This window comes from Phacochoerus africanus, chromosome 2 (genome assembly GCF_016906955.1).
Source record: "Phacochoerus africanus isolate WHEZ1 chromosome 2, ROS_Pafr_v1, whole genome shotgun sequence".
NCBI classification, from domain to species: domain Eukaryota; kingdom Metazoa; phylum Chordata; class Mammalia; order Artiodactyla; family Suidae; genus Phacochoerus; species Phacochoerus africanus.
Window position 1 is genome coordinate 30,403,460 of NC_062545.1, and position 27,395 is coordinate 30,430,854.

The 27,395-nt window shown below is 39.6% G+C and overlaps 1 protein-coding gene across 6 annotated transcripts in view; it reads right to left on the reverse strand.

The window, feature by feature from the left end:
- The window catches only part of EYA4 (EYA transcriptional coactivator and phosphatase 4), a 312,569-nt gene that overhangs the window by 221,375 nt on the left and 63,799 nt on the right, over positions 1–27,395 (reverse strand). For all 6 annotated transcript variants that reach the window (XM_047758386.1, XM_047758377.1, XM_047758371.1 and 3 more), the window contains one exon: positions 18,385–18,483. In XM_047758386.1, the coding sequence (XP_047614342.1) occupies positions 18,385–18,417 (33 nt within the window). In that variant the 5' untranslated portion in view covers positions 18,418–18,483. The remainder of the gene's footprint in view (positions 1–18,384; positions 18,484–27,395) is intronic.

A 27,395-nucleotide genomic window follows, 5' to 3' on the forward strand; every position in this document is an offset into this window, starting at 1 on the left:
TCTTCTCCCTCCCCTGAGAAGGAAAAAAGCACAGTCTCACCCTGACCCCACTGGGGCAAGGAGACAGGAAGGTTATACATATGGAAAGAGGCTCAGGGGAGTTAAGTTGCTATAGACGAAGTATATGGGTAACTCAGTGACCAAAACGGAGGCTAGAAACCATTTTTCTGACCCTCAGAATAGTGTTCTTGCTAAAATACTGTTACCTTTCCTTACTCTTTCATAAATTGTAAGTCTAGTATTCCATCGTCAAGATTTCTGATTCCTGATAACAGAAAATTCACCTACTTCCCAAGAATTTTTGCATTAAAATGGAAAATGAAGTTTATAAAAGTGCACATATACAAATGTTTTTTATATATTCTACCAAGACAATATGCATATTTATTTGTCAATTATAACAGAAAAAAAATTAGTGCTACAAGTGATATGGCCTCATAAAAAATGACATGACACCCTTTCTGGTCCATTTTTTTTTTCAATTAAAACTGATACCTTAATGTTTTGCGGGAGATAAAAAAGCACTTCTCTGTGTGCATAGATTAGACTTTGAGGTCATGACAAAGACAGAACTGAATTTCTGCAATATAAAGTGACAGAAATTGAGGACACTGAGCACAAAGAAGAGAAATCCAAAATACCTGGAATAGATGGAGAGGTGCAAAGAAATAAGACAAAGAGAGACTGTGGGATTCTGGTTCAAGACACAGAGACCTCAGGACGGATGACCAGTGAGCAATGCATGACCAATGGATTTCTGTAAACTCCGATGTGTGACAGAGAGTTTCAAGTTCTTGCTTATATTTCCCTGCACTCACTCTACAGCCTGACCCAGAAGTTCTTAAGCATCTGCCATAGTACCTGCCTTCTGTCCACAGACTCTCAGGCAGCAGTAACTCGAGAAGGCTGTGGGCAGTGAGAGACAGTACGGGGGGAGGGCACTACCCTCCCGGTCCAAGAGCCATGGTGGAGTTCCAAGGGAGGGCAGAGAAGTGGGCAGCAACATCGGCTGACTCCAGAAAACAGGAGCTCCCACTTGCTGCTCTCAAAAAGCTGGCTGACTTAGGGGCACAGAGGCTAGAAACATCTGGGGTACCCATGTTCTCTCATCCACCTGCTCTGACCCACTGTCCTACATCTGTTTCTGACTTTAAGACCCTGAAGAATATGATCTGTGGAGTCTAATCTGAGAAATAACAAGTAATCAGGTTTACTAGATAAATGTTGACACTTGTGCAATCAGTTTGAGCCCATAAATATAACTACAAATGCAAAAACTACAGTACAAATATTTCATAGAAGTACTTGGTTATAAGGTCATGGGGTCATTTACCTGACTCAAAAATGTGCTCGGTAATTTTGTCTGCTCAAAGATACAACAGTTGAGAAGTTTGTAGAAAGAACTTGAATGCCACATTCACAAGAACTGTATCTACAGACACCTGGGTTTATGGATCTCAATATAAGGAATGTTCTTCTGAATCTCCTCTCGATCATATCAGACATATAGTCTATTTCAAGCTCATAGGTATCCTGTCTTCCAATTCAACTTCCACCCCAACTCAAACACACTTCTAGTTCTTCTAAACCAATTTCTAACCTAACCACTTAATTACTATCACACACTTACTTATTTCTAGTGATCTCTGCACGTACAAGCTAAGCAAGCTCCTGGGAAATAGTCATTCCACAAATTCAATATAAGGCGCTGTCCTACAGGCTGTGGCTGGTAAAATGAAGAAAAAGATGTAGATGTAGCCCACCTTGACTAGGTTTACAATCTGGTTATGGAGGCATGGGAGAAATCAATGAATACATAGCTTACAATATAACTCAGCACAGCGTTCCACTTGCATCTACACTGCTTTGCATTTTTAAGACATATTTTATAAATCACATATTTTATTGTTACTTGGCTTCTCAAATTTGCTTAAGAAGTATGCTCAAAATCTTAGGGCTGAATATAGCTCCTCTTCCTGGAGCAGCATTTTCAACATGTTTGGGGTTAGGAGAGAGACAATGCTTGAGTAAGATAGTTTAACTATATTTTTAAAATGCATTTCATATTTTAAACATAAAGATATATTATGGAGGAGGATGCAAAACATGAATGATTCTTTTTTTTTTCACTCACAGCATATGGAAATTTCCAGACCAAGGATCAAATCTGAACTGCAGCTGGATCCTTAACCTGTTGCACCCCAGCAGGAATTCCATTTTTTTTTTTCCGAAATAAATTAGAAGCCTCACAAGAAATTTCATTTGAGAGTTTCTATGGCCTATGACAGACTCCATCCTGAACTTGATGTAAGAGACCTGAGGATGTCTATTCTATCAAGTGCTATTCAACATGGTACTGGAGGATCTAGCCATTGCAATAAGGCAATGAAGAGAAATAAAAGGGATTTAGATTAAGGAACAGTAAATTAAGACTGTCTTTCTTCACAGACTATTATTTTCTGTACTAAAAATTTAGAAAGGTTGCATAACAAAAGATCAATAAGCAAAAATCACCTAATTTCCTTATATAAGGAATGAACAATTAGAAACTGAAATTTAAAACTTTTGGACTAGCATCAAAACTATGAAGAAGGACTAAGGCATGGATCTGATAAGCTGCAAGACCTACATATGAAAACTACAAAACTTTGCTGAGAGCAATTAAAGATGACTTAAATATATGGACAAGAAGCCTTAACACTGATTAAGATGTCAACTGTCCCCAGCTGACTTGTAGATTCAATGCAATGTCAATCAAAATCTCTGTTTTTTTGTAACTAACAAGCCACAAAGCATGAAAGACTAAGAGAAAATATCTGAAAGTATATGTCTGATTAAGGATTTGTATCCAGAATACACACATACACACACACAAACACACACACACACGGAATTATTGATTTCTAAAGGTCAGAAACTATGACTTCTGCTTTAGTTTCTTCTTCCTTTCCATCAGGGTCTGAAATCACACACAGGAACCTTAACGACCTCTGAAAGGAGGATGTGCCAGGCTTGACAGCTCAATAATTTCATCAAGGATGCAAGTTCTCTCTGTCCTTCTGGATGGCCAACCTTAGCATTTTGGCTTTTCATTCTTAGGCTTATCACCTCATTGTCAGAGAATGGCTAACGCATCATATTCTCCAGCAATGGCCGCCAAGGCAGTAAGCAAGGCAGGGATGAGAGAAAGAAGCCCTCCCTCCTGTGGCACTCTAGAGGGGACAAGACCTTTCCCGAAAGTCCCCAGGGCACTCCCAGTGCTGGACCGACCAATCACTGCCAGGAAGACTAAGATTACTGTAAATCTGCCTTCAACCAATTCTACATCAAGGACAGTGAGTGACCCTCAGCAAAAAAGAGGTAAATGACTAGTAGGCAAGTCTACCGTTGTTGACTTATAATTTAGGTAGAAAACCCTGAACAGCTTTTAATACTACCGATTACTTAACTCCCTATTTTTTATATTCCAGAAAGGAAGCATGAACATAAATGTTTAATTATTTATCCATTTAGATAAATGGTTTCCCAAAAAAACATGTCTGGTGGTTTACAATACAATATACTTTAAAATGAGGCCGAAATAACCTGCATTCAGTTTGAAGAAAAAGAGACGGAGGGTATGACACAGGTATTGGTAATTGTGAAATGTACCAGAATACAGGGTATGAAAACCCACTGCTACCATTAAGCACACAATGATTTCTGAATCTCAAGGAAATCAAAAGAGAAAGGAAAACATGAATAACTGAAGAGTTCTTAATGTGGACATTACAGAATACAAAATAGTAACTTCCTCTGTAATGCTTATATCATCATTTCTTAAGACCATATCATTTTTATCGTCATTTTTTTTCAGAAGCAATTAAAATTAGTTTGCATTCTCTGTGCAATAGGGCACTATGCTTGGATTCACTGTGAGAAGCCTAAGTTATTCTACTGAGGATGAGAAATCCCAACTAAGGGTTTTCAATGTGTTTTATCTAGCACACTGGGAACTGAATATGGTAGAGTTTCATGCAGATTCTAACGAGTCTGAAGTTATCAGTAAAGCTTCACTGCAGGTGACTTCAAAATCCATCAGTGGATATTCTCTAAACTCAAAACTACAACAAACGTCACAAGTAAAAATTCTGGGACATGAGAAAAAAAAAAAAAAAAAGACATGGTTGGATTGTAAGGAACGCAGCCTGGGACTCAAAAACCCAGGTCTGAATCCTGACTCTTTAATCTCCCTGGTCCTTAATTTAATCATATCTATGAAATGACAGAGTTGGACTGTTTGATCTCCGCTGTCTCTTCAAGCTTTAACATGCAAAGAGTTTGCCAAAGAGGCAATATTTTTAAAAAGGAAAAAAAAACTATTTAAATAAATTTCTAGGAGCTTTTTATACATTATGTCAAAGGCTATTATTTAATGATGTTATAAAGCCTGAAAAAAGTTTTAAGGGCACAAATATTTTTCTTTTCTATCAATTCCTAAATTGATACTTTTCCCTTAGAGAAAATAAGGCACTGGGAACACATTTTTCTCCCCAGTCCCTTGTATAAAAGTTGATACACTCAGCCTAATTGAATCTAACTTCAAAAGAACTTTCAGCTTAAGCTCCCAACATCAACATTCAATCCATCTTCATGTAATAAACACAGTAACCTAAAAACCTTCCATTAATTCCCTTACATCTCAAGCTTGACATTAAGGGCTCAAGAATGAACATAATATACATACAATTCCAATGACAGTGCAACAAACAACAAAATAAATGAAGGAGAAAACATAAGTCCAGCATTAAAATATTAAACCTATTAAACCAGAAACATTTGATGTAAAACTTACTCCCTTGAAGATTAGTAAATTCACTCAACATTTTATGATAATTATGCATAATCTGAAATTATCATTAGTAATTCCTGATTTACTTCTGCAGAATAACTTAACATACAATGGAATATGGCTGAATCATCTGAAAAGTAAGCAAATACTATTACAGAAAATACCACATAAATGTTCAGTAGATGAGCACTCCAGAAAGAGCTCTTATCCAACCTTTGGTAACAAGTTACTTAACATTTAAACACCTCTTATGATTATTCACCAAGGGCTTGAATCACAAATTATTTTCCTAGGATAATATGCAGATCCTTTCATTTTGAGTGACTTTCAAAATCTGAGATATTAAACAAACAAACAAAATGAGGGGGAAAAAAGCACCAGTCTAGCTGGGATTCCAGCCAATAAAAACTTTATTTCATGGAAAAAAAAATAACAAGTCCACAATCTCACAGTGAGGATGGAAACAATCACCCCAAACAGGAATCAGAAATCGTTGTGGGTAATATTACGCAAATCAGAGGACTGAAGGAGGAGGAGCCTGGGGAGCAGGGTAAGTGGGCAGAGGCCAACACCTTTACAAGAGTCTCACTGAAGGACACCTGTACTGCCAGGCAGTGTGAATTAGTAGTGCCCAGCATTATTGGTCTCTTTCATCTTATAAAAATGCTCTCAAAACTGAAGTCATAAAGGCTTTTCACTTTGAACTTATGGACACCCAGGCTGGCTTCCCTTAATATCAATATCTGAAGCTTTACGAATTGCGACGTTACGCTACACTTTTCATTTCTGAATACTGTAACTCCACTATGGCTACAGGGAGTTAAGCAATATACAGAAGCATACAATGTCTATCAACAGGTCAAAGTTATGCCTTTAAAAACCACTGATAATACATGGCAGTTATCAAATGCCCGCATGTTATAAGATTTGTAAAATAAACAGAAAACTTTGAGGCAGGGGCTGTTTAGACAAAAGTTAGCTAAAATAGGAGTATAAAGCTATAAGGTAGAGATACATGCTGAGCAATCTAAAAAACAACCATAATACACTTTTAAATCTTGGTTGAACAATTATTTCAACTTCCTGTGCATGACTTTAATCTATTGTTTAATTCCGGATCAAAATGAAGTAACCCAAATATGCACTCTGTTATATAAAAGGCCCAGAGGATGAAATTACATCTCTCTTTAATAAGATCCTTTGAAATCCTATACTAGGGTAACTCAGCAGCCAAATTATTTTTCTTCTGTTAATGCTGATTGAGCAGTAAATAATAACTAAGAGAAAAACAAATATGTACAATAGTGTTTCACACCTTTGCTGGAGCTTTCCTAAATGACCCTGACCTACAGACAACTAGTACAAGCAAAAGTGCAACTATTTCATCAACCTCTAAATAAAGCAACAATTCAATGCAGTTTTTAGGGGGCTGATTTTAAGCTAGAAGTTAAAAAGCTGTATACAAATGTATTCACATTTTAGCACTGAGGTTGAAACAAATGAAAAAATCTTGTTTCAAAACAGTGCTAAGGAAAAGGCTTTAGCCTGATAAAGTGTTAATAAGCCCTGTCGCCCCCCCCCCCCCCCGGCCCCGTCTCCATTTTTTGCATCTACAAAATAAATGGTTTGGATAGTGTGAATCTCTAAAGGTTTCCTACCACCTCCAAAGCAAGTCCACTAGCCCTCAGTATCAAGCTCAGCCAATTATGAAAAGGAAATAAATTATGCAAGACATTTAATGTAAAGAGACTGAGTAGTCTGCTTTTGAGTCTTCCTAAAGATCCTGGTATAGGGAAAAAACACCAGACCCCAAAATCCACCTGTATCCATTTTCTAATCTGTAGACTGAAAAATAAATAACCATCTATTTTATAGCTCTCTGTCTGCTCCTTTCATATCATCTCTGGTATGATGGGTGAATTTTAAAAAAATGTTAATATAAAAAACGGACAGACACATCGTTTTTCTTCTTACATATAAAAATTCAAAACATTTCAAATGTATTTTTTTGTTGAAGGCACAAGTCAGAGTGGAAAAAATAAATAGTGTATTTTCCCAGGAATTCACCTAAGCAGTTACTATTGTCAGATAGGAGCCAGACTGCCTGGATTAAAATCCTGCTCCACCACCCAGCAGCCAGGTGACCACCTCATCTATAAACAGGGGGATAATAACTGTGCCCTCCTCATCAAGCTGTTGTGAGAATTAATCGAGGTGATATATGGAAAGCACTAAGAAAGCCCAAATGGGGACTCTGTAAATGTCAGCCGTGGGCATCCGAGCATCCGGGACTCACAAACTAGTTACAATCTACTGTCCACATGTGTCATCCACAGCTTGGGGAAAACAATAAAAGCTGAATGAAGCAGGCAATGTTTGTCCTTTCTTTTTTAACTCTTGCTTCCTTCTTTTGCAGACTCTTCTCCACACTGCTCTTTTGGCTCCTGCCAAGAGCTTTAACATGAAATTCTCCACGTATTAACCATTGTAAGGCTATGTGCATCCAAAGAAGTTTGAGCAGAGAAATCAATCCTTCATCCAAGAAGATATGAAATGATAGGATTCCATGTACCTGGAGATAAGTACCTACTCAGTCCAACCCTATCATCAAATTTGACCCAATCCCATCCAAATAAACAGGCTCTTCTTTTTGTTGGATGGACTGATATCTGAAGAAAACAGAGTAAGCAGTTTCTTCCAAAGATGAGAGGCATTTTCATTAACCACAAAAGCGTTTGTTTTTCTCTTGTCTCTTCTTAATGGTTTTAATGCAAAAAAATAAACTTTCCATGCTAATACAGTCTTAAATCTTAGTGTGACCTACTTTGCCAAAGGAAAACTGAAAATCTTCCTCAACAATCTACGTATTGAGTTCTAGGAGCTCTCCTTCTATTTTTTAAAATAATGCCTACTGGCTGATCTTCTTTATACTACTTAAGCATTTAATCCTTCCATCCACTTTCTGATCTAGTGTGAAAAAAGGTATTTCCCTCCTATGTAACTAAAAAAAAAACCTTTGTCATCGAGCAGGAGCACCTAGAAATATCCAAGGATACACCCATTCTCTACCATTTTGAGTCAGAGGGTGGTCCCTCCCTCATCCCAATGCTACCTTCATTATGACCTCCACTGGGTGCCCTTACCCTTTCTGCAACAACTTGAGTCTTTTCTCCACCGAGTCCTTTTCCCCTGTCATCAACCCTCCACAAGATTCTCCTGGTTTGAAAAAGGTGCTCCTTCCAATCACTGCTCTGCTTTTCTTCTTCCGACACACAAGCCTGCTCTTCCTTCCTTGTCATCTTTTCTGTGTTGGACCTCTGAGATGGTGCTAAGACCTCTGAGATGTCTCTACCTGGCACAACTCTAATGGGACAATCCTGAAGTGCCACCAATGGCCTTCTATCCAACAATGAAACAGCCTTCTTCTCAGTCCCCGTGCTGCTTGCCTTCTTGAAGTGTCAGTTAGCAATGATGACTTCCTTCTGAAATTACTCTTGGTTACTGGCTCAGAAGACAGTATTATCTTGACCTTCCTTTTCTTTTGCTCGCTCGGTCTCTCTTGATCCATCTTCCTCCTTCTGCTTCATAAACATGCCATGCACCCTCATCCTTCTGCCCTTTTGGAAGATATCATCTCCCCTTATAGACAGCACCTCAAAAAGAAAACTACTGTTCTGCTTTCTGTGACCAGCCTAGACATCTCCTCCACGGCACAAGAGAGCTTCGCCAATTGTTACTTTCACATGTTCTCAGAAGTTCTAAATCCAAACACTGGTAACTTAAGTCACTGACACCTACCCCCGAACTCTCTTCCTGGAATCCCCTAAGCTTGAAACTTCAGGATAATCCTTGCCTTTTCCTGCTCACCTTCCTCCTATTAACCCTGTTGGTTAGTTACCCAAGTTCAATAAGCTTCCTTTCAACTTCTTTTCACTGATTCTTTCCTAGCTTTCTCTCCACTGTCACGTCATTAGGTTAGGCCAGGAGTTGGCCAACTCTGGTACACAGCCTGCCCCCTGTTTATGTAAATAAAGCTTTATTAGAACACAGCCCTGCCCATTTCATGTATGCACTACCTATAGCTGCTTTCACTCTTCACCAGCAGAGGTGAGGAGTTGCACAGAGATTGGATGGCTAGAAAACCCAAAATTATTTACTGCCTTGACTTTTACCAAAAAATTTGCTGCCCCTGGTGTAGGCCCTTTTCGGCTCACATATAAACCTTAAAGTGCCCCTAAACTGGCCTCCATGCCAAGTTTCACACCTTCACTCATCTTCCCACCATCTGGTCTAATTTTCCTAAAACATCATTTTTAAAATATTGCTCTCTTGCTCAAAAATGATGGGACTTTCCATTATGACTAAGACAGAAGTCCAAAGATAGGGCAGTATCTTATACATCTCTATGCTTCATGTCATGACAAGCTTCCAGCTGTGCACTAAGCAACATGTAAATATCTAAGCTTGGCTTAGAGACCCATTCGGTCTGGTCTCAGGACTTCTCAGTCTGACTTCCCATGGCTCTGCATCTTCATCTTCACAAAGTTTCTGATTCAGTCATTCTACTCCATCTCCAGTTCCTGGATAGGCTTTATTACCTTATATTTTGTACTTACAGTCTTCATTCTTGCTACTTACCAGGTCAGATAGGATTTTTTATGCCTATACAATCTCATCCTACTGTCTTTCAAAACCAAGTTAAGGTTTGACCAAACCTATCAGAAGCCCTTTTCTGACCTTCCTTAAATAAAATTTCCCCTACCAATAGCATAATACTTAATATTCTATACTGTTAACTTCAGCAATGTTATTTTGCTTTCCTGCTTAAATTCTGTATTATCATGCATTTGTCTTTTCACCCCAGTTTCCTCAATAATTTAATATGGCATACTGTATTCAATATTCAGGTAAACCTCTTTAAATATTTTGTAGGGAACTAAGTATATAAACAAAAAAACTCATGGAAAGCAGGCATAATATAGATCACTGTTTCTTGCCTCCTCCCAGAAGACATCTGTCCACTTCCAGGGACATTGATTGTCACTAACAAGAGAGCTTGGGGGAGGGAAGGAGGTGCTGCTGACATCTAGTGGGTAGATACCAGAATTGCTTCTAAACATCATCCAGTGCACAGGACAGACCCCCACTACAAAGAATTCTCCTGCCCAAATACCATTAATGCTGAAGCTGGGTATCCCTGAGGTCAGTCAACTCTTTGCTAAGGTGGGATGCTCAGAAACATCAAATCTACAAACACAGCAATGAGAAAAATCATACTTGTTGACTATTTTCTTCTAAATATTTATGGCTTTTTGTTACTTTGATGGAAAACACAAAGAAGTGGATGATGTCTGAATACCTATTCAGCTGTATGCTGGCTTTTCCTCCCGGGAGAGGTGAACCCAACAACCAGTAACCCAGACAGAATATATGAGAGCTGGGAAGTATGGAAGAAAGCACATCAAAGGAGAATTCACAACAAATACCAGTTGTGGCGTAACTAGGTGCTTACAGGAATTACGGTAGTTGGATCAAGCAGCTGTCTTATGTAAACTGTCATCTCCTTAACCTCTAAATTTGAATGCCTCAGGGCTCAGTCCTTTCAACTTGTCTCCATTGAGACTTACTCTCTTGGTGCTCTCAACCAACAACAATTCTTTAAATACCACTGATACCCTAAAGCCTCCTAAATTTATATTTCAAGTCCAACCTTCTCTCCCGAGTTCCAAATGGTTATATGTAACTGACTCCCCAGCATTTCCACTCATTTCTCTGATATCAGGTAAAGCTTAATGTGTTACTATTAAATCAGTTGCTTAATATTCTCGCAGGAAGCTGCTCCCACGAAGTGTCTCAGCGATCCAGTCTTCCTTGATCTCAGGGCTCCACCATCTTTACCTGAACCTCCACGCTAGGAAACAGAGACCAAAAAACACTACAGAGGCTCCTTGAAGTCTCAGCCTGGTAATGACGTGCACATCATTTCCTCTAAACTGGCCATGGGGTCCTTCTAGATGTAAGGAAGTGAGGAAGCATAGTCCTAGTGGCACCAGAAAAGAGGAGTATGAAACCAAACCAGGATTGGTGAAAACATGGCAATGTCTCTGCTATGATGTCTAAAACTGAACTTCTGATTTCCACCCTCAGTCTGTTTCTTCTAACTCATCCCCTGTCGGGAAATGCCAACCCCATCCTTCCCACTGCTCAGGACTCAGGACAAAGATCTCGAGGTCAAGGTGTTTCTTTCTCTCACAGTCCACATCCAATCCATCAGCAAGTCATCCTGGCTCAATATTCAAAACATATCCTGAACCCAACCATTTGTCACCATTTCTACTACTATCTTGTCCATTTCACATCTGGATACTTAGAACAGTCCACTTTCTACTCCAGACTTCATACAACCCACCCTTTTTTTTTTTTTTTTTTTTTGCTTTTTAGGACCACACCTGTGGCATATGGAAGCTCCCAGGTTAGGGGTCGAGTCGGAGCAACAGCTGCCGGCCTGAGCCAGAGCCACAGCAACGCCAAATCCGAGCCGCATCCAAGACCTACACCACAGCTCTTAGCAACGTTGGATCCTTAACCCACTGAGTGAGGCCAGGGATCGAACCTGCAACCTCATGGTTCCTAGTCAGATTCATTTCCGCTGCGCCACGACAGGAACTCCCAAACAACCCATTTTCAACATAACAGATGGAGTGATCTTTTTAAAAACTCAAGTCACTATGTCATATCTAAGCTCAAAACACTTGAATTGCTTCCCATATCATTCAGAGAAAAGCTCAAGCTTTTACACAATCTGTACTCTTCCACCTCCACACTCCCAGTCCTGATCACTTCCTCATCTCCCCCTTGATGTCTCCAACACTCCCACCAACACTGCCCTTTTTTTCTATCCCTTGAACATATCAGGATGTCTGCCATCTCATGGTTTTCGCCATTGCTGTTCCTTCTAACCAAAACTTTCCCCAGATACCGACATGGCTCCTTCCCATCTCTGCATAACGTCATCCGCTCAGTGAGATCCCCCAACCACTCTCTAAAAACTAACAATTTCCCCACCCACACACCTTATCTCCAGAACTTCCTATCCTCCTTCCTGCTTTATTTGGTTTTTCTTGCTGCACTATCCCTCTCTAGTATACTATATAGGTTTACCATTCATCTAGCCCACTAGAATATAATACCCTCCATGAGAATATTTGTCTATTTTGTCCACCGAGTGATTACAATGTCTAAAAAAATGCTTCAAATATAACAGCTGCCCCCAAATTGTCACTGAATAAAGTAGTAGCCACTGCCCAAATCTCATTTTAAAATAACTCTAGAACTAAACATCTTACAATCACATTAACTAACTTACTAAAACTTTGAGAAGGACAAAAATTGTAATATATGTATCTTTCAAGCCTTAGTTTACCAAAGTTCCAAACAAGAGAGTAAAGAATCTTTAACTGCTCCTTTAATTAAATTTGTTGAATTATCATCCAACTTTCCCATATTCTACTATCTTATGGCTGCCTATTCAAAAGATTAAGTAATGACAATTGCACAGGTGATTTATAATCATACTGGAATAAGTCAGCTTTCTCTCCAATACTGATAATATTTAAAGCCTTTGCTCTTTGTTTAAATAAGTTGAGATGAAGTAGAGTTTTAATCCAAACTTTAAGATACCACATGTATTGAACTGAAAACCATTTATTGATCAAAGCAGATTCTGGAACAAGACTTGATGAGCTCACATTCCATCAGCACAGTTTTCTAGCTATCACGACCTTGACTGAGATCTCCAAGCTCAGAATCAGCATGCTCTCCTTCAGACTGGCATTATAACAGATCCTGCCACGTGGGGATGGTGTGCCATTTAATGAGTTGAGCCACAGAAAGCACAGCATGATGCCTATCAATGAATGCAAGCACTTTTCATCAATGGACATTTCCATGTGTTGTACACCTTATAGCAAAAGTTCCTTTACACTAATTTTTCCCAATTCTCAAAATTATTCAGGCATGAAAGAAATAGATTACATTTCTATCACAGTTACCAATTTAATTCATTCTAATAGAATTATTAGATAATCCATATACCATATATAAGTAGTAAATTTAGATAAGAGAATTTGATTCACAAAGATATCACAGCCTGTATGTGCACCTCGGCTATCCAAGCACAGATGGTATGTTCAGTTCTACACAATAGCTGGAAACCTGTCCAAAGGGCTCAGAGAGCAGCTCAATTTTTAAAGATGAGCTAGTGGCTACGGTCAAAGATGATAATATAGACTCTCTAAAAACAAAGAGCTGAGGAATAATCTAAAGTCATTGGGTATTCAGGGGTGAAAAACAGAGACAGGAAAGAGATTAATTTATTAAACTAACGCTAGAAATTTAACATGCATTATTAAATTAGCAGGTTTGATATAAGAAAATGAATAACTATTAATATCTACGAAATATGAACTTATAAAAACACTGTTGAAACACACAAGGTAAAATACAGATCCTTGGATGTGAGGGGCAGAGCTAAACACCAAAGGGAAGAGCAGCACATCGTGGGGGCCCCCCCGACCCAGTGTGGCTGACAGCGTGGGGAAGAAGACAGGTGGCAACCTGAGCGTCTTGCTCAGAGGGAGTGAAACCCACAGCGGCTCTTCAAGATTTACAAGTTATTCCTTGGGGAAGAGGCTCATCTGGGAAGAGGCGATAGTGCTGGCAAAAGAAGAGAAAGCACAGATAGCCTGCAAGACTCGGGGAAAGGATAGCCAGAAATCAGACTAGAGAGACCCTGGCAAGGCAATTACGTCTGTGGGCTTTATCACACACTTGGGATTTTCTCTTGAAGGCAAGAAGGACCTTGGAGGATGATAAGCAGAATAATGGTGTGATCAGGTATGGATATTAGGAATGCGACTCTAGAAGCGGCTTAAAGCAGAAAAACACAGTGAAGAGATAAAATTAAAATTCAAAATAAGGAGCTGGAGCCAAGACAACAACTTGGAGAGATATTCAAAAATTAAGACTGGATAGGACTTTGAGATAGAGATGAAAGACAAAAGAATGACTACCTATTTTCTGAACTGACCTACTCAGTAGTTGATGATGCCATCCACTAAGATGGGAGGTACAGGAACAGAGGAGAAAGGGGGGAAACTGGGAGAGGAGAGCTGGTGAGTTTAGTTTTCATCTGCTGAGCCTGCAGACTTCAGTGCTTGCAGGCGGAAACGTCTGCCAGAGGCAGCTGAATATGCAAGCGCAAACACACACACTCTTAAAGACCATCTGAATATGTCAGGTTATTGTAACACCAGCTCACATTTATTGCATTTTTACTCTAAGAAGGGCACTCTGCTGAGCCCTTCATATAATGTCTTTTTTTTTTTGCTTTTGCTTTTTAGGGCCACATGTGTGGCATATGGAAGTTCCCAGGCTAGGGGTAGAATCAGAGCTGCAGCTGCACAGCCACAGCAAAGTGGGATCTGAGCCGTATCTGCAACCTACACCACAGCTCATGGCAACACAGACTCCTTAACCCACTGAGCAGGGCCAGATATCGAACCTGCGTCCTCATGGATACTAGTCAGATTCATTACCACTGAGCCACAACAGGAACTCCCATACAATGTCTTTTTATTATCCTTCCCCACCTTACAGAGGAGGAAGAGTTTATGAAATTTCCCAATAGTCACGAAGTATTTAAGTGTTAAGGATGTCTGACTTCACAACTCAAGTCCTTACCTTATGCCGTATCACGCAAAACCCATTATAGGTTTTAGGACCAGATAAAAGTGGGTTCAATTCTAATCTTTCTTAAACAGTTCTTTCACCTTGATAGTCTCCAAGCCATAGTTTCCTTTTTGTAAAGTGTTAACTATAGTGATTCCACTGCAAGGATATGGCGAGGGCTAGAGAGAGCACACGGAAAGTGCTAGATGTGCATTAAGTGTGCCTTAAATGGCATCTACTGTTACATCTATACCCAGAGGGGGAAAAAAAAAACTCTTCTTGAAGTAAAATAGCTATGATCTAAGTAAATTCCCTTTCATCTGACTATGAACTTTCTTTTAATTTCACCTTACTTGTTCTATATCTTAATAAACACTAAATACCATTTTTCATAAAGTTTTGAGAGATTAATTTACTCTGCAAGATTTAGTCATTTAAAGATTTCATTCAAATAGGAATCATTTCAATATAATGAGAGTTTATTCTATAGAGATGAAAGTCCAAATAAGAAAAATGAAATGCAATAAGGCATGTAGATGTTATGGAGAGAGCTTTGGACTTGGAGTCAGAAGACCTTTGCGAAGTCCCAACTCTGAAGCTTACAAGCCAAGCCAATGTGAGCAGGTCACTTAATAGTCCCAAGCGTCCCTCTGCACACATACAAGGTGAACAGATTGGCCTCTACGTTCTTAAATCTGAGAATGCCGAAGAAGGATTGATAATGTTATAAGAATCAAAGCCATTAACACTTGACACAAACTTCAAGTGGTTTAAACCACTCTAGAGGGCCTATCAAACCACTCCACCGATCAGGAGCTTCCAATTTGACTCTAACCAGATCATAACCCTGAGGTGGAGAGTTCAGTGTTAGGAAGGGAGAAAAGAAAGGGAGAAGCAAAAGCATTCTTCCCTTCTCTCAAAATCTCTCCCATTCTCATCACCAATTAAGTAGCTGGGTTTGAGCTGAGGGACCAGAAAGTCAGTCATTAACAACACTGACAACTTAATTAAAAAAAAAAAATACTGAGTTCTACAGCCCTAAAATATCACTGGGAGGAAATGCCATATTATGTACTAGTGCTGTTTTTCTGGAGGTTTTGTTTGTTTGTTTGTTTTTATTTTCAGGGACACATCTGGGCCATATGGAAGTTCCCAGGCTAGGGATCAAATTGGAGCTCCAGCTGCCGGCCTAGGCCACAGCAACAGCAACACAGGATCCAAGTCACATTTGCAACCTACATGACAGCTCACAGCAACGCCAGATCCTTAACCCACTGAGTGAGGCCAGGGATCAAATCCGCATCCTCATGGATTCTAGTCGGATTCATTTCCACTGCACCAGAATGGGAACTCCTGGGTTTCATTTTTTTAAACAGTGGTATGAAGTATCTTGGATACTCACCTTACTCTACTGTTAAACCAAAGAATATATTCTCTCTAGCCTCTTTTAACTGTATTGAAACAAAAATTTGTCCTTAAGTATACACACACTCACACCCTAAGGTAATTAACTGCATCAACCATCCTGGTTTGCATGTACTTCACCTCTTTTAGTTTTGAAAATTCCATGTCCCTGGAAACAATCTAAATGTCCATCGACAGATGAATGGATTGAGATGTGGTACCTATATAAAATGGAATGCTACTTAGCCATAAAAAAGAATGGCATAGTGCCATTTGCAGCAACATGGATGCAACTAGACACCCTCATACAAAGTGAAGCCAATCATAAAGAGGAAGACAAATACCATATGATATTACTTATATATGAATCTAAAATATGGCACAAAGGAACTTATCTACAAAACAGAGAGAGACTCACAGACATAGAGAACAGAGGGGAGGGGGGAGAGGGGAAGCAGTGGGATGGACTGGGAGTCTGAGTTTAGTAGATGCTAACTATTACATTTAGAATGGATAAGCAATGAGGTCCTACTGTATAGCTCAGGGAACCATATCCAGTCTCTTGGAATAGACCATGATGGAAAATAATATAAAAAAATTATATATATATATGTGTGTGTGTGTGTATATATATATATATATATACATACACACACACACGCATATGCACACATATACACACACACACACTTATATGCATGACTGGGTCATTTTGCTGTACAGCAGAAATTGGCACAACAATGTAAATCAACTATACTCCAATAAAATTTTTTTTTAATTCCATGTCCCAAAAAACTCCTGAGTCTCTGGAAAATAAGGACAGTTGGTCAATCTAACACACACGCACGCACGCACTCACACGTATACACAGACACAAACTTTTAAGTAACTCTCAGTGTGTTAGAACAAAGTACAGATGAACAGTAGCCCTCTCATGAAGCAACACCACTGAGACGATATCCTTCACTCAGCTATATATATGGTTGCAATTCACACTTCTGCTGCCACAGGGATCCATAAACATGCAATGGCATGGGTGACCTATCATCACGCTATCATCCATTTTGCTAAAGTCCAGGCTACAAATACTTAAGGCTATGAATACTTTCAAAAACCAACATTAAAAAGAGAAAACTACTGTGAAGCTTCGGCCTCCCAACTGCCGTTTGTCTACTTTTCTAAAAACTTAGGTAATTTTCAAAGAATACTATCTCTACCACTTGATAGGTTTTTTAAAAATAGTTTCGTGGCTTTCAAATTTTTGTTACATTTTTCCTATAATGATGCCACATAAAATTAAATAATAATAATATTCTATAGAAAGAAATTAGACAATGGTCATGTCTAGAAATTAAAAACTCGATTGTCATTTCATCCAAATGAAGTACTTAGTAGAAAACAAATTAACTTGCAGTGGCATGTAGACACCAGAACACACATCACTCTCAATTTTAAAAGGAAATGCAAGTACACATATTTCCTTACTTGTGACATCACTAACTGTCTGTGGGCAGAACAGCTTGGGCCGTAGTTGTCAGTACTGTGGGCGCTGGGGGTGGGAAACTTTCCATAGACTCCAGTTCTACACACTGAAGACCTAGTGTCATGGAGACACTACTAATATGCTATGAGGAAAAGCCATAAAAATCCTTTCCCTTTGAGGAGTTCACGTTGTGGCTCAGAGGAAACGAATGTGACTAGTAACCATGAGGTTGCAGGTTCGATCCCTGGCCTTGCTCGGTGGGTTAAGGATCCGGCATTGCCGTGAGTTGTGGTGTAGGTCGCAGATGCAGCTCAGATCCTGTGTTGCTGTGGCTGTGGCGGAGGCTGGCAGCTACAACTCCACTTCACCCCCTAGCCTGGGAACCACCATCTGCCCCGGGTGCGGCCCTAAAAAGCAGGAAAAAAATAATAATCCTTTCCCTTCGAGAAATCTGAATCTTAGAATGGATCCCACCAATCCTGTGCCTTCTTCACGCTGCAAAAAGCTTAACAAAATAAGGAAATCCCTTCAGCACTGTGGTCACCATCCTGGAAATGAACAATATGCTTCTCCTTTCATGCTTCTGACATTCAACAACACACACACTGTCCAAGCACATTTGGAAGAAAACCCAGTAAAAAAGCTGTGTAAAATTGTTTAGACCGTCAAAAACACCTGGCGTGATTTCAACGCCCTTGTCTTTTTACCGCTGGCTTTTACAAGGAGACAATCAAGGGAGAGCGCAAAACACAACACTGTAAAGTAGAAACAGCACAGATTTTCCAAGGTCCCTTTTATGACCTTGAAAAAGAATTCAAAAGCTGACCAAACATGTTGAACAAAAAACTTGCTTTTTACAATATTTTTCTTTTAGTTTGATTTTTATTAGTCTTACCACAACATTTTTCAACAAAACTGAAATTGCATTAAGACTTACTGATTGTTCATTTAAATCCTGGGAGTCTTCCATGTGGTTTTCTTACTTCTCCTGCCACTCCCACGCAGAGGCAGCTTCCTTCAATTAAAAATGGCCTACCTAAAACAAACAAACAAACAAAAAATGAAAACAAAGTAGAAAAAATGAAAAAGTTATCTTTTTAAATGATTTGTAAAATTACTGAAACTTGGATTTATGTGATAGTTGGTAAATTGTAGAAGTGTTACTTTTCAAGAACAAAATCCATTAATATTGTCCCTCTTATCTGATAGAAATAATGATCTTGAAAATCACATCATTGTAAAAGTGAGATATTCAGCTACTCAGGCATCCCACAGATAAATAAAAACATCTGAGGACAGGCTGGGAGACCTAGTCTGTAATAAACATCTAGTCTACTACTTTGCTGAGAGGTCTGCTGCTAAGCAATGGGCAGACTAAAAATTGAGTTTGCATTAACCATTTTCTAAAGTACATAAAATTGAAAAAACATAACGTATATTTTAGTATGCAGCTTTCTATTATAGGAAACTCTGTCTGAATTGCCACATGGTCGTTATTAAGAATAGTTATAAAAATATAATGTAAAATGCATGAGCAATTTTAAAAAAAGAATGAAAATAAGACTAGATAAAGAAGGTATTACAGAAATATATGGCAAGGACAACTGGTCAGTAAACTACAGTAAGACACAACTTCTCGGAAAAAAAAAAAAAAAAAGTTCACCTTGGGAGTTCCCGTCATGGCTCAGTGGAAACAAATCTGACTAGCATCCATGAGGATGCGGGTTTGATCCCTGGCTTTGTTCAGCGGGTTAAGGATCTGGCATCACCGTGAGCTGTGAGTAGGCTGCACACACGGCTTGGATCCTGCATTGCTGTGGCTGTGGCGCAGGCCAGCAGCTACAGCTCTGATTCAACCCCTAGTCTGGGAAGCTCCATATGCTGCGGGTGCAGCCCTGAAAACACACAAAAAAAAAAAGTTCATATTTACTTCATACCATATATTAAAATTTTTCCAGGCAAATTGAAGTTTAAAAAAACTTTGAGAAAAATAGCCGTAGATTTTTTTTAATTTCCAAATAGAAAAGACTTACATAATAGAAGTATGTAATGGAATACAACATAAAAAAGCCTAATCACCCCCATGAATTTACCCCCTCACACACACACAAATAAAAGATAAAAGGAAATATACAAAGAAATATCTTTTTTTTTTTTTGGTCTTTTTAAGGTCTGCACCCATGGCATATGGAGGTTCCCAGGCTAGTGGTCAAATCCGAGCTGTAGCTGCTGGCCTACACCACAGCCACGGTAACAGTAACTCCGATCCAAGAGGTGTCTGTGACCTAGAACAAGGCGTTCTAGATGTAAATCTAGATGTAAAGTTCTAGATGTAAACCTAGAACAAGGCATTCTAGATGTAAACATAGAACAAGGCATTCTAGATGTAAAGATGTCATCCTTTGTGCTAAAGGGGGGCCTGAAAAATGGCAACTGGAAAAAGCCCAACTGTTTGCCTTGTACCTCACACCTCCACCTTTCTTCTCCCATTCTCCCCCACCTTCTGGTTCTCTGCATCAAATCTGGATCTCTCTCTCCCTTATCCTGCTTCTTGCTGACCCTTTGCTTGCTCCTTCTATTCTAGCAGACCTCCTGATCCCTGGCCCTGTGCACCACCCCCGTCCCTGGTGACCAGGACAACTCTGGTACAGGCTGGTTTTGGATACGGTGTCTACCTTAGGAAGTACCAGTCACCAGGCCAATGGATGCTGACCTGAAAAGACTCAATACCTGCCAGCATCACGAGCCCTCCCCTGCCTCCTCCAGGGAGGAATCTGGATGGGTCATCTCCTTTTTAGAGTCATTTTCTCCTTGCTACCTGGACAACAAACTAGCCAAGTGCTCTCTTGAAGAGGAGGATCAGAGGCACCTTTTCATTCTGATGATGGATGGGTAAGATGAATGGCAAAAACACTGTACAAGAGTACAAAGAGAAGGGACATGGATCTGGCTGTGTACAAATAAGACAAAACTATGCACTTCTGAATACAGAAGAACAGCTCCAAAAGTAAAAGGACACAACAGATTATGAAAAATATCTTCAGTAAATATTATAAAAGTGACATTGAGAACAGAGAAATTGGTAAGGAAAAGTTTAAGGGCCTATTTGATGCTTAAGCAAGGATATTAAAATACAAATCATTATTAAAAATGTAAATAATAAACAAACATTTGGAAGGGTGCTCACATTCACAGTCACCAAAATATGTAAATTTAAGCAACAAGCATACATTTGGGGCTTCTGTCTACATCTTCCATAACTAAACCAATTTTTTGGGTCTTTTTAGGGCCACAAGCGTGGCATGTGGAGGTTCCCAGGCTAAGGGTCAAATCAGAGCTGTAGCTGCTGGCCTACACCACAGCCACAGCAACGCCAGATCAGAGTAGCATCTGCAACCTACACTACAGCTCACGGCAACACTGGATCCTTAACCCACTGAGCTAGGCCCAGGATCAAACCTGTGTCCTCATGGATGCTAGTCAGATTCATTTCCACTGAGCCACAACAGGAACTCCCAACAACTAAAACCTTTCTTTTCTTTTTTTCTTTTTTTTTTTTTGCTTTTGCTTTTTAGGGCCACACCTGCAGCAGATGGAGTTTCCCACGCTAGGGGTCACCAATTATTGCTACAGCTGCCAGCCTACGCCACAGCCACAGCAATGTAGGATCCAAGCTGCATCTGCAACCTACACAACAGCCCATGGCAAAGCCGGATCCTTAACCCACTGAGCGAGGCTAGGGATCAAACCCACAGCCTCATGCTTCCTACTCAGATTCATTTCTTCTGCACCACGATGGGAACTCCATTTTTTAAAAACATTTTAAATACTACTAATACCCAGTGTCGGAAAGGATACAGTGAAAATAGTGTCCTTATTCAACTTTCAGTGATAATGTCAAGCTTTCTAATGCTTTTGGAAGGAAATCTATTTCTGCATTTTAAAATATGTCTAAACTCATCCAGCAATATTAACTTTCTAAAGAGTAAACGATCTCCCTAAAAGCCAAGAGGTATTCGCTACAGTTACTTATGATAATAAAAATCGGAAACAGCCTCATCTTTGTAGAGCACTGATTAAACAAATTATACTCAATAAATTTAAGGTAATATAATTTAAAGATCAAAAGTATAATCATAAAAAAGATATGGAAAACAAAAAATGTTATTGATTTATATTATGTGAAAAAATCAGAACACCAAATTTTAGTTCCTTTGTTAATGTACAACTAAGCATGTATTTGGATACTGATTAAAAAGAAATATCAGGGGTTCTGGTTTCGACTCAGTGGGTTAATAACCTGACATAGTCTCCATGAGGACCTGGCTTCTCTCAGTGAGTTAAGGATCCAGCATTGCAGCAGGCTGCAGCACAATCACAGATGCAGCTCAGATTCAGTGTTGCTGTGGCTGTGGCATAGGCCCGCAGCTGTAGCTCCAATTTGACCCCTAGCCTGGGAACTTCCATATGCACAGCCTACAAAACAAACAAACAAACAAACAAACAAACAAACAAAAGCCTCAAAATAAAAATAATCTGATAAAGAATTATACTTTTGGGTTCACCTACTTTGATTATTGCTGATTTTACTGTCTGTCCAATAAGTAAAACATTTTTCCACTATAACCTGGAAGCACTTGGTAAGTAAAAGTAAATGATGCTGAAATATTTTACAAGATATCAGTGAAAATGAACTTTCTGGAGAGCAGACCCTTTCTCCAAGCGGCCTCTGTGGCTTTCTACCTGGAATAAATTTCAAAGCTGTGTAATCTCTTTATAGGTAGGCTGCCTTTATCTCATTTATGCGTATTATCTCCAGCACCTGGCTCGGTGTCTGGCAAGCATTAGGTGGTGAGCAAATATTAAGTGAATGAATGACACAATTAATTAGTGGATCAAATCAAACATAATGTATCTGATAATGTGGAAAAAAAATGTAAACAGCCAGATAATTTTACTTTTGAAAACTCTGTCTCAAATATGTGTCTATTTTAAGGAAAATGCTGTTCTATCTTACGTTTTTCAGGTAACGTAGTGTAACTTTTCAGAAAATTTAATATTGAGAATTATCCACCGGGCATTTTCCTATTCACCCAACCTAACAAGGAAATATAATAACATTACTATTGATACCAGTGTAACCTATTATTCACTAATAATATAACATGTTTTAGTTTCCTAAGGTTGCAATAAAAAAGTCCTACAGACTGGGTGGCTTAAACAACAGAAATTTATTCTCTCAGTTTTGATAGCAAGAAATCCAAAATTATGTTTCTCTTTTGTTCCTTTTTTGTTGTTGTTGTTGGATAATTTCCTTTTATTTCATGCTTGTGTCCTCTTTCTTTTTAGTTTTTGTGAATGTATTGTTTGGTTCTGATTTGTAGTTGCCCATTTTTCAAGTATGTTAACCCATTCCTATTATCTGCTTGCTTTAGCTGACAGTCATATAGGCTCAAAAGCACTCTTAAAAAAAAAAAAAAAGAGGGAGAGTCTAGATTTTCTTATTTTCCTTCCCCACACTGTATGATTTTGAAGTCCTTTTTTATATCTTCATGATTATCCTTTTGCTGTTCTTTGTGTGTATGTATGAATGACTGGGTCACTTTGCTGTATAGCAGACCTTGACAGAACCTTGTAAAACCAAGTATACTTTAAGAAAAAAAATTTTAGAAAAAGAAATCCTAAATTAGCATGTTGGAAGGTCCACGCCCTCTCTGGAGGCTCTGGAAAAGAATCATTCTTTGCTTCTTCCTAATTTCTGGCGTTTGCCGACAATCCTTGGTACCCCCCCGGCTTGTAGACGCATCCTTCCCATCTCTGCCTCCATCATCACACAGCATTTTTCCCGCCTATTTCTGCACACAGCCTTCTGTGTGTGTGCCTCTGTATCCAAATGTCTCTGTTCTTATAAGTACATCAGTCATTGGACTAGGAGCCATTTTAATCCAGTAACACCTCATCTTATCTGCAAAGGCCCTATTTCCAAATAAGGTTCCATTTACAGCTAAGGAGGTTAGACCTTAAACATACTTTTCAGGATACACAATTCAACCCACAACACATGGACAGTTATCACACTGAAATGATTATTCAGATGTGATCAAGACAAATGTAATATTTCCAGAAAAGCTACACAAGAATTCAATAAAGGAGACTCATCATTAAGAAAGAAGTGATCATTTTCTAGAAGGACCAGCATCTCAGGACACAAGTGATAACTCAGGTGAAATTAAGACTTCAAGAAAGATGTTGACACATAAGAGAATTAAGCAAAAACTAGCCTTTTTTTTTTTTTTATCACTGGTTCAGAATCTAATGTTCCAGTTGGGGAGCTATCTGCATCAATCCATGTTATAACACAATACTTTTATGGTTCCTTAAAATTGAGATTAATTGTTACTTAGTTTAACTGTTTTACGGCAACGTGAATTTCGGTCTTTGCCAAACACACTAAGGTACTAAAATATTATGAGCCCAGTGATTTTATATTACTGTACCGAGTAAAACTACCTGGGCTAATTGCAGACACAGTATTATTTTACACCATAATTTAGCAATGGATGTTATGCTAAATCCTTTAACATTTGGTTTTCACAAATATATGAGAAAAAGACAAGAACACTCTTCGAATCAAGTAAGAAGTATTACCTCATAATAAAGATATAAAATTAAGGAATAACAGTAACCTCATGCTGTTTTATGAGGCAATAATCTAGTTCCCAGCTCTATTTCAAGACCATTCCCCCAGAAAAGGTGAATTTAAAATAGTAATAATAGCAACCTCACTCATTCCATGTTAGACTATTTCTCCTAAAGGTAGGTTTTCAATATACAGAAAATGAATCATATCCTTTTCTTTAATTCTCTGCTCTAAATGTAAGGTGGAAACTCCTATTCCTAGAAAATCAGATTTTCAAAAATCACAATTCTTCTAACTTAAATATATAATGAGATTTATGCATGAAATGTTTAAAATAACTCTCAAAAATGGAATGAGGGACTGAGGCGTAGGCCAGGTGGTAGAGACAGCAAGGGACCCTGTGCCTTTAAGAAAGAGATGTTGAATGAAGTCAGAGGAGTTCCTAGAATTTGTGTGATGTCACCCTAATCTTCTTTCTGATCAAACCATCAACAAAAATTAGATTGTCCAGGCATGCTTGATTCTGGCTAAATAAACACAAACATGGGGGGGGGCTCTCTGTGCCAAGGTGGGCATATGACAAAGACAGAAGCTGCAGGGATGCTCCTGCACCTCTGGATTACAGACACATATGGACACATACGGCAAGGCCCCCCACTGGTCATCAAAGCTGGACCTCTGGGCTTTGTCATCAACTCCTTGCCCACTCCTCTCCATTCAATACATGGCCACGTCCTATCAACACTTCACAGTTTTCATTCAAATTTCTCCATGTTCCTCTCCTCGCTGTTTCAAGCCATGGTCATCCCTAGACTGGACCAACGGCCTCCTAAGGGCCCTCCAGTTCTGCTCCCTGGACCATACGGTTCACAGGGCAGAGTGATGATAATTTTAAAATAAAGCCCTGACTGTATTCTCTTCAAACAATTAATAACTCTACCTGTTCTTTAGGATAAACCAGAAGTTCTTTCATTGGTCCCACTTGCAGACATGGCACTGCATCTCTCTGCCAAAATGTCCCAAGATGCGTAACCAGTAATCAGGTGTTTTTTGTTCCCTGCAGCCACTGACCAAGGTGGGCATTCCCAGGGAGAGCTCCATCGTCTATCTCCCTGATGTCCAGTTCTTGTTCCCCTGTCTTTGTCATCCTCTCACCCTGTCGCTATCATGGCACTGCCCTGCAGCCAAAGGCTGGGCATTCCACCAGGAGCCTCCTGTTGGCGGGGGTGGCGGGGGGGGGGGTGTACATAGCAGAGGCCAAGTTTGCTTCCTGCTGAAGTGCAAAGAAGAAAAGAGGAGGAAAGAGACTGCAGTCCCATGTTCCAAATGTCTAGTGTTTCCCTAGGGAAAGATGTAAAGATTGAAGGCTGCCCAAACTCCTGTTCCGGCCCCTGTGCAGGCTCTGGAATGGGGATGGAGGTGCATGGACAGTCCCGTCCATAACTTCTGGCACAGCCCCCTTTCAATCTAGGTAGGGGCTTTGGAGAATGTCTGTACCCGTGCAGTTTCCTGGGCCAAGGGAGAGTGTCACGCCACTATATTCTATCATCCAGAACAGCTATGCTATTATTTGACTTGCAGATTATCACATTGCAAGTGAATTTTCAAAAATATTTATGTACCAAATAAAGGCTTGCTTGCACAGGGGTATATATCCATCTATTACACTGAATCATATTCAATTTATAACACATTAGGTTCCCCAGGGCTTTTCCAGTGACATCAAATTGTTTCATTCTAATGACTCGTTACAATCCCAAGTGCGCCAGGGGAAGTAGGCTGGTCCTCCTTCAGTGGTAAAATCTCCAGGATACAAAACTTGGGAGCTCTTTACCACCATGTGTAAAAAGCTGGTCGGCTACAGAGAGATAGAAAGGAGCTGACCCAGAAAGAGAAGCAAAAGCGGGAGATCGCAAGGAAGTCCTGGCAGAACCAAAGTCCCTGGATCTTGTTACTCCTGAAGTCTCACCATCTCTCCATCCTTCCTGCCGCTTCATTGTTCAATTCTTCCCTGGATTCCATGAGCAATCTTCATAATTGCCAATTAAATTCTCTCCTTCACTAAGCATACTGCCTCACATAAAACTGCAATTGTATAGGAAGTCTAACAATTTATATTCCCATGACACGATTGAGATATAGGAGCTGGGATCAACTGTCAAGAAAGGGATTGCTTTCACGTCCCCTGCACCAGGTTACCCTCACTGCCCTCCAAATTTCATTAATGGGTCTGGGAAGCTGGGTCAGGCACTGGCTGGTTCCAACTGCTCAGGCAACATGCCAGAGAGGGAAGCCAACAGCACAAAGAACACCTAGCTCCAATTCTATGGCCAACTGTTCAGAGAGCTAAGATGGGCATTCTGTGGCCATGCACGTGACTCGCATCCCTGCTTGGACCAAAAGAAAACAGCAAAGGTGGCCAAGAAACAGATCTAGATGATCAGTAAAGCCTGACTTCAATCTCCCTAAATGAGGCTGAGCTGCAAAGTGGATACTGAGCTATTTTTGAACTGTTTATAAAGACAGGACATGGACTTTACAAAATGGTCCATTTAACACGAAATGTTTGCAAATGATGGGGCTAATTTCTCAAGCTAAAAAATTATAACAAGCTGACTTTCAGGATAACCACTGGGGTCCTTAGTGACAGGCTCACTGGATGGCAGTAATCTTTCTGGAATTATAAAGTAATCACTTAATTTTTGACAAGCAGAGCCAGGAAAGGTTTTCGATTTTGTGTTTGCTAATTGTCAATGGTTAGTTAGCAAGTGGGTTACTTAGAAAACACAGATGCAGTTGTAACTGGATGATCTCAGAGAAACAGCTGGAAGAATTCTGAGCTTGGGCAATTTTTGATACACCTACACACTCACACTAACTCTATAAGCCAACTTTCCTTCTCACACGCTGCCATCGTTGCCCCTCCCAATCTAAGCTTCGCACTGACTCTGCAGAGCTTTCTCAGTGCAGGATCATGGTTCGCCTGGCCAGCTCTCCGGCTCTCTGGTAGCCTGGCAGAAAAGAATTATTCGAGCCCTTTCTTACAAGCAGTCTGTTTTTTTCTCAGCCATAAACCTCTTCTCCATATCTAAGAACCCTTTGTGGTAAAAAAATATATGATCGCATGCATTACTTAACACACATCTGCTGACTTTACACACTCCTGGAGGCAAATGCGTTTCAATTTGAAAGAATTTAAGAATCTAGCTAAGTGAAGTCAGCCATACAATGAGACACCAACATCAAATGCTTTCACTGACATGTGGAATCTGAAAAAAGGATAGAATGAACTTTTTTGCAGAACAGAT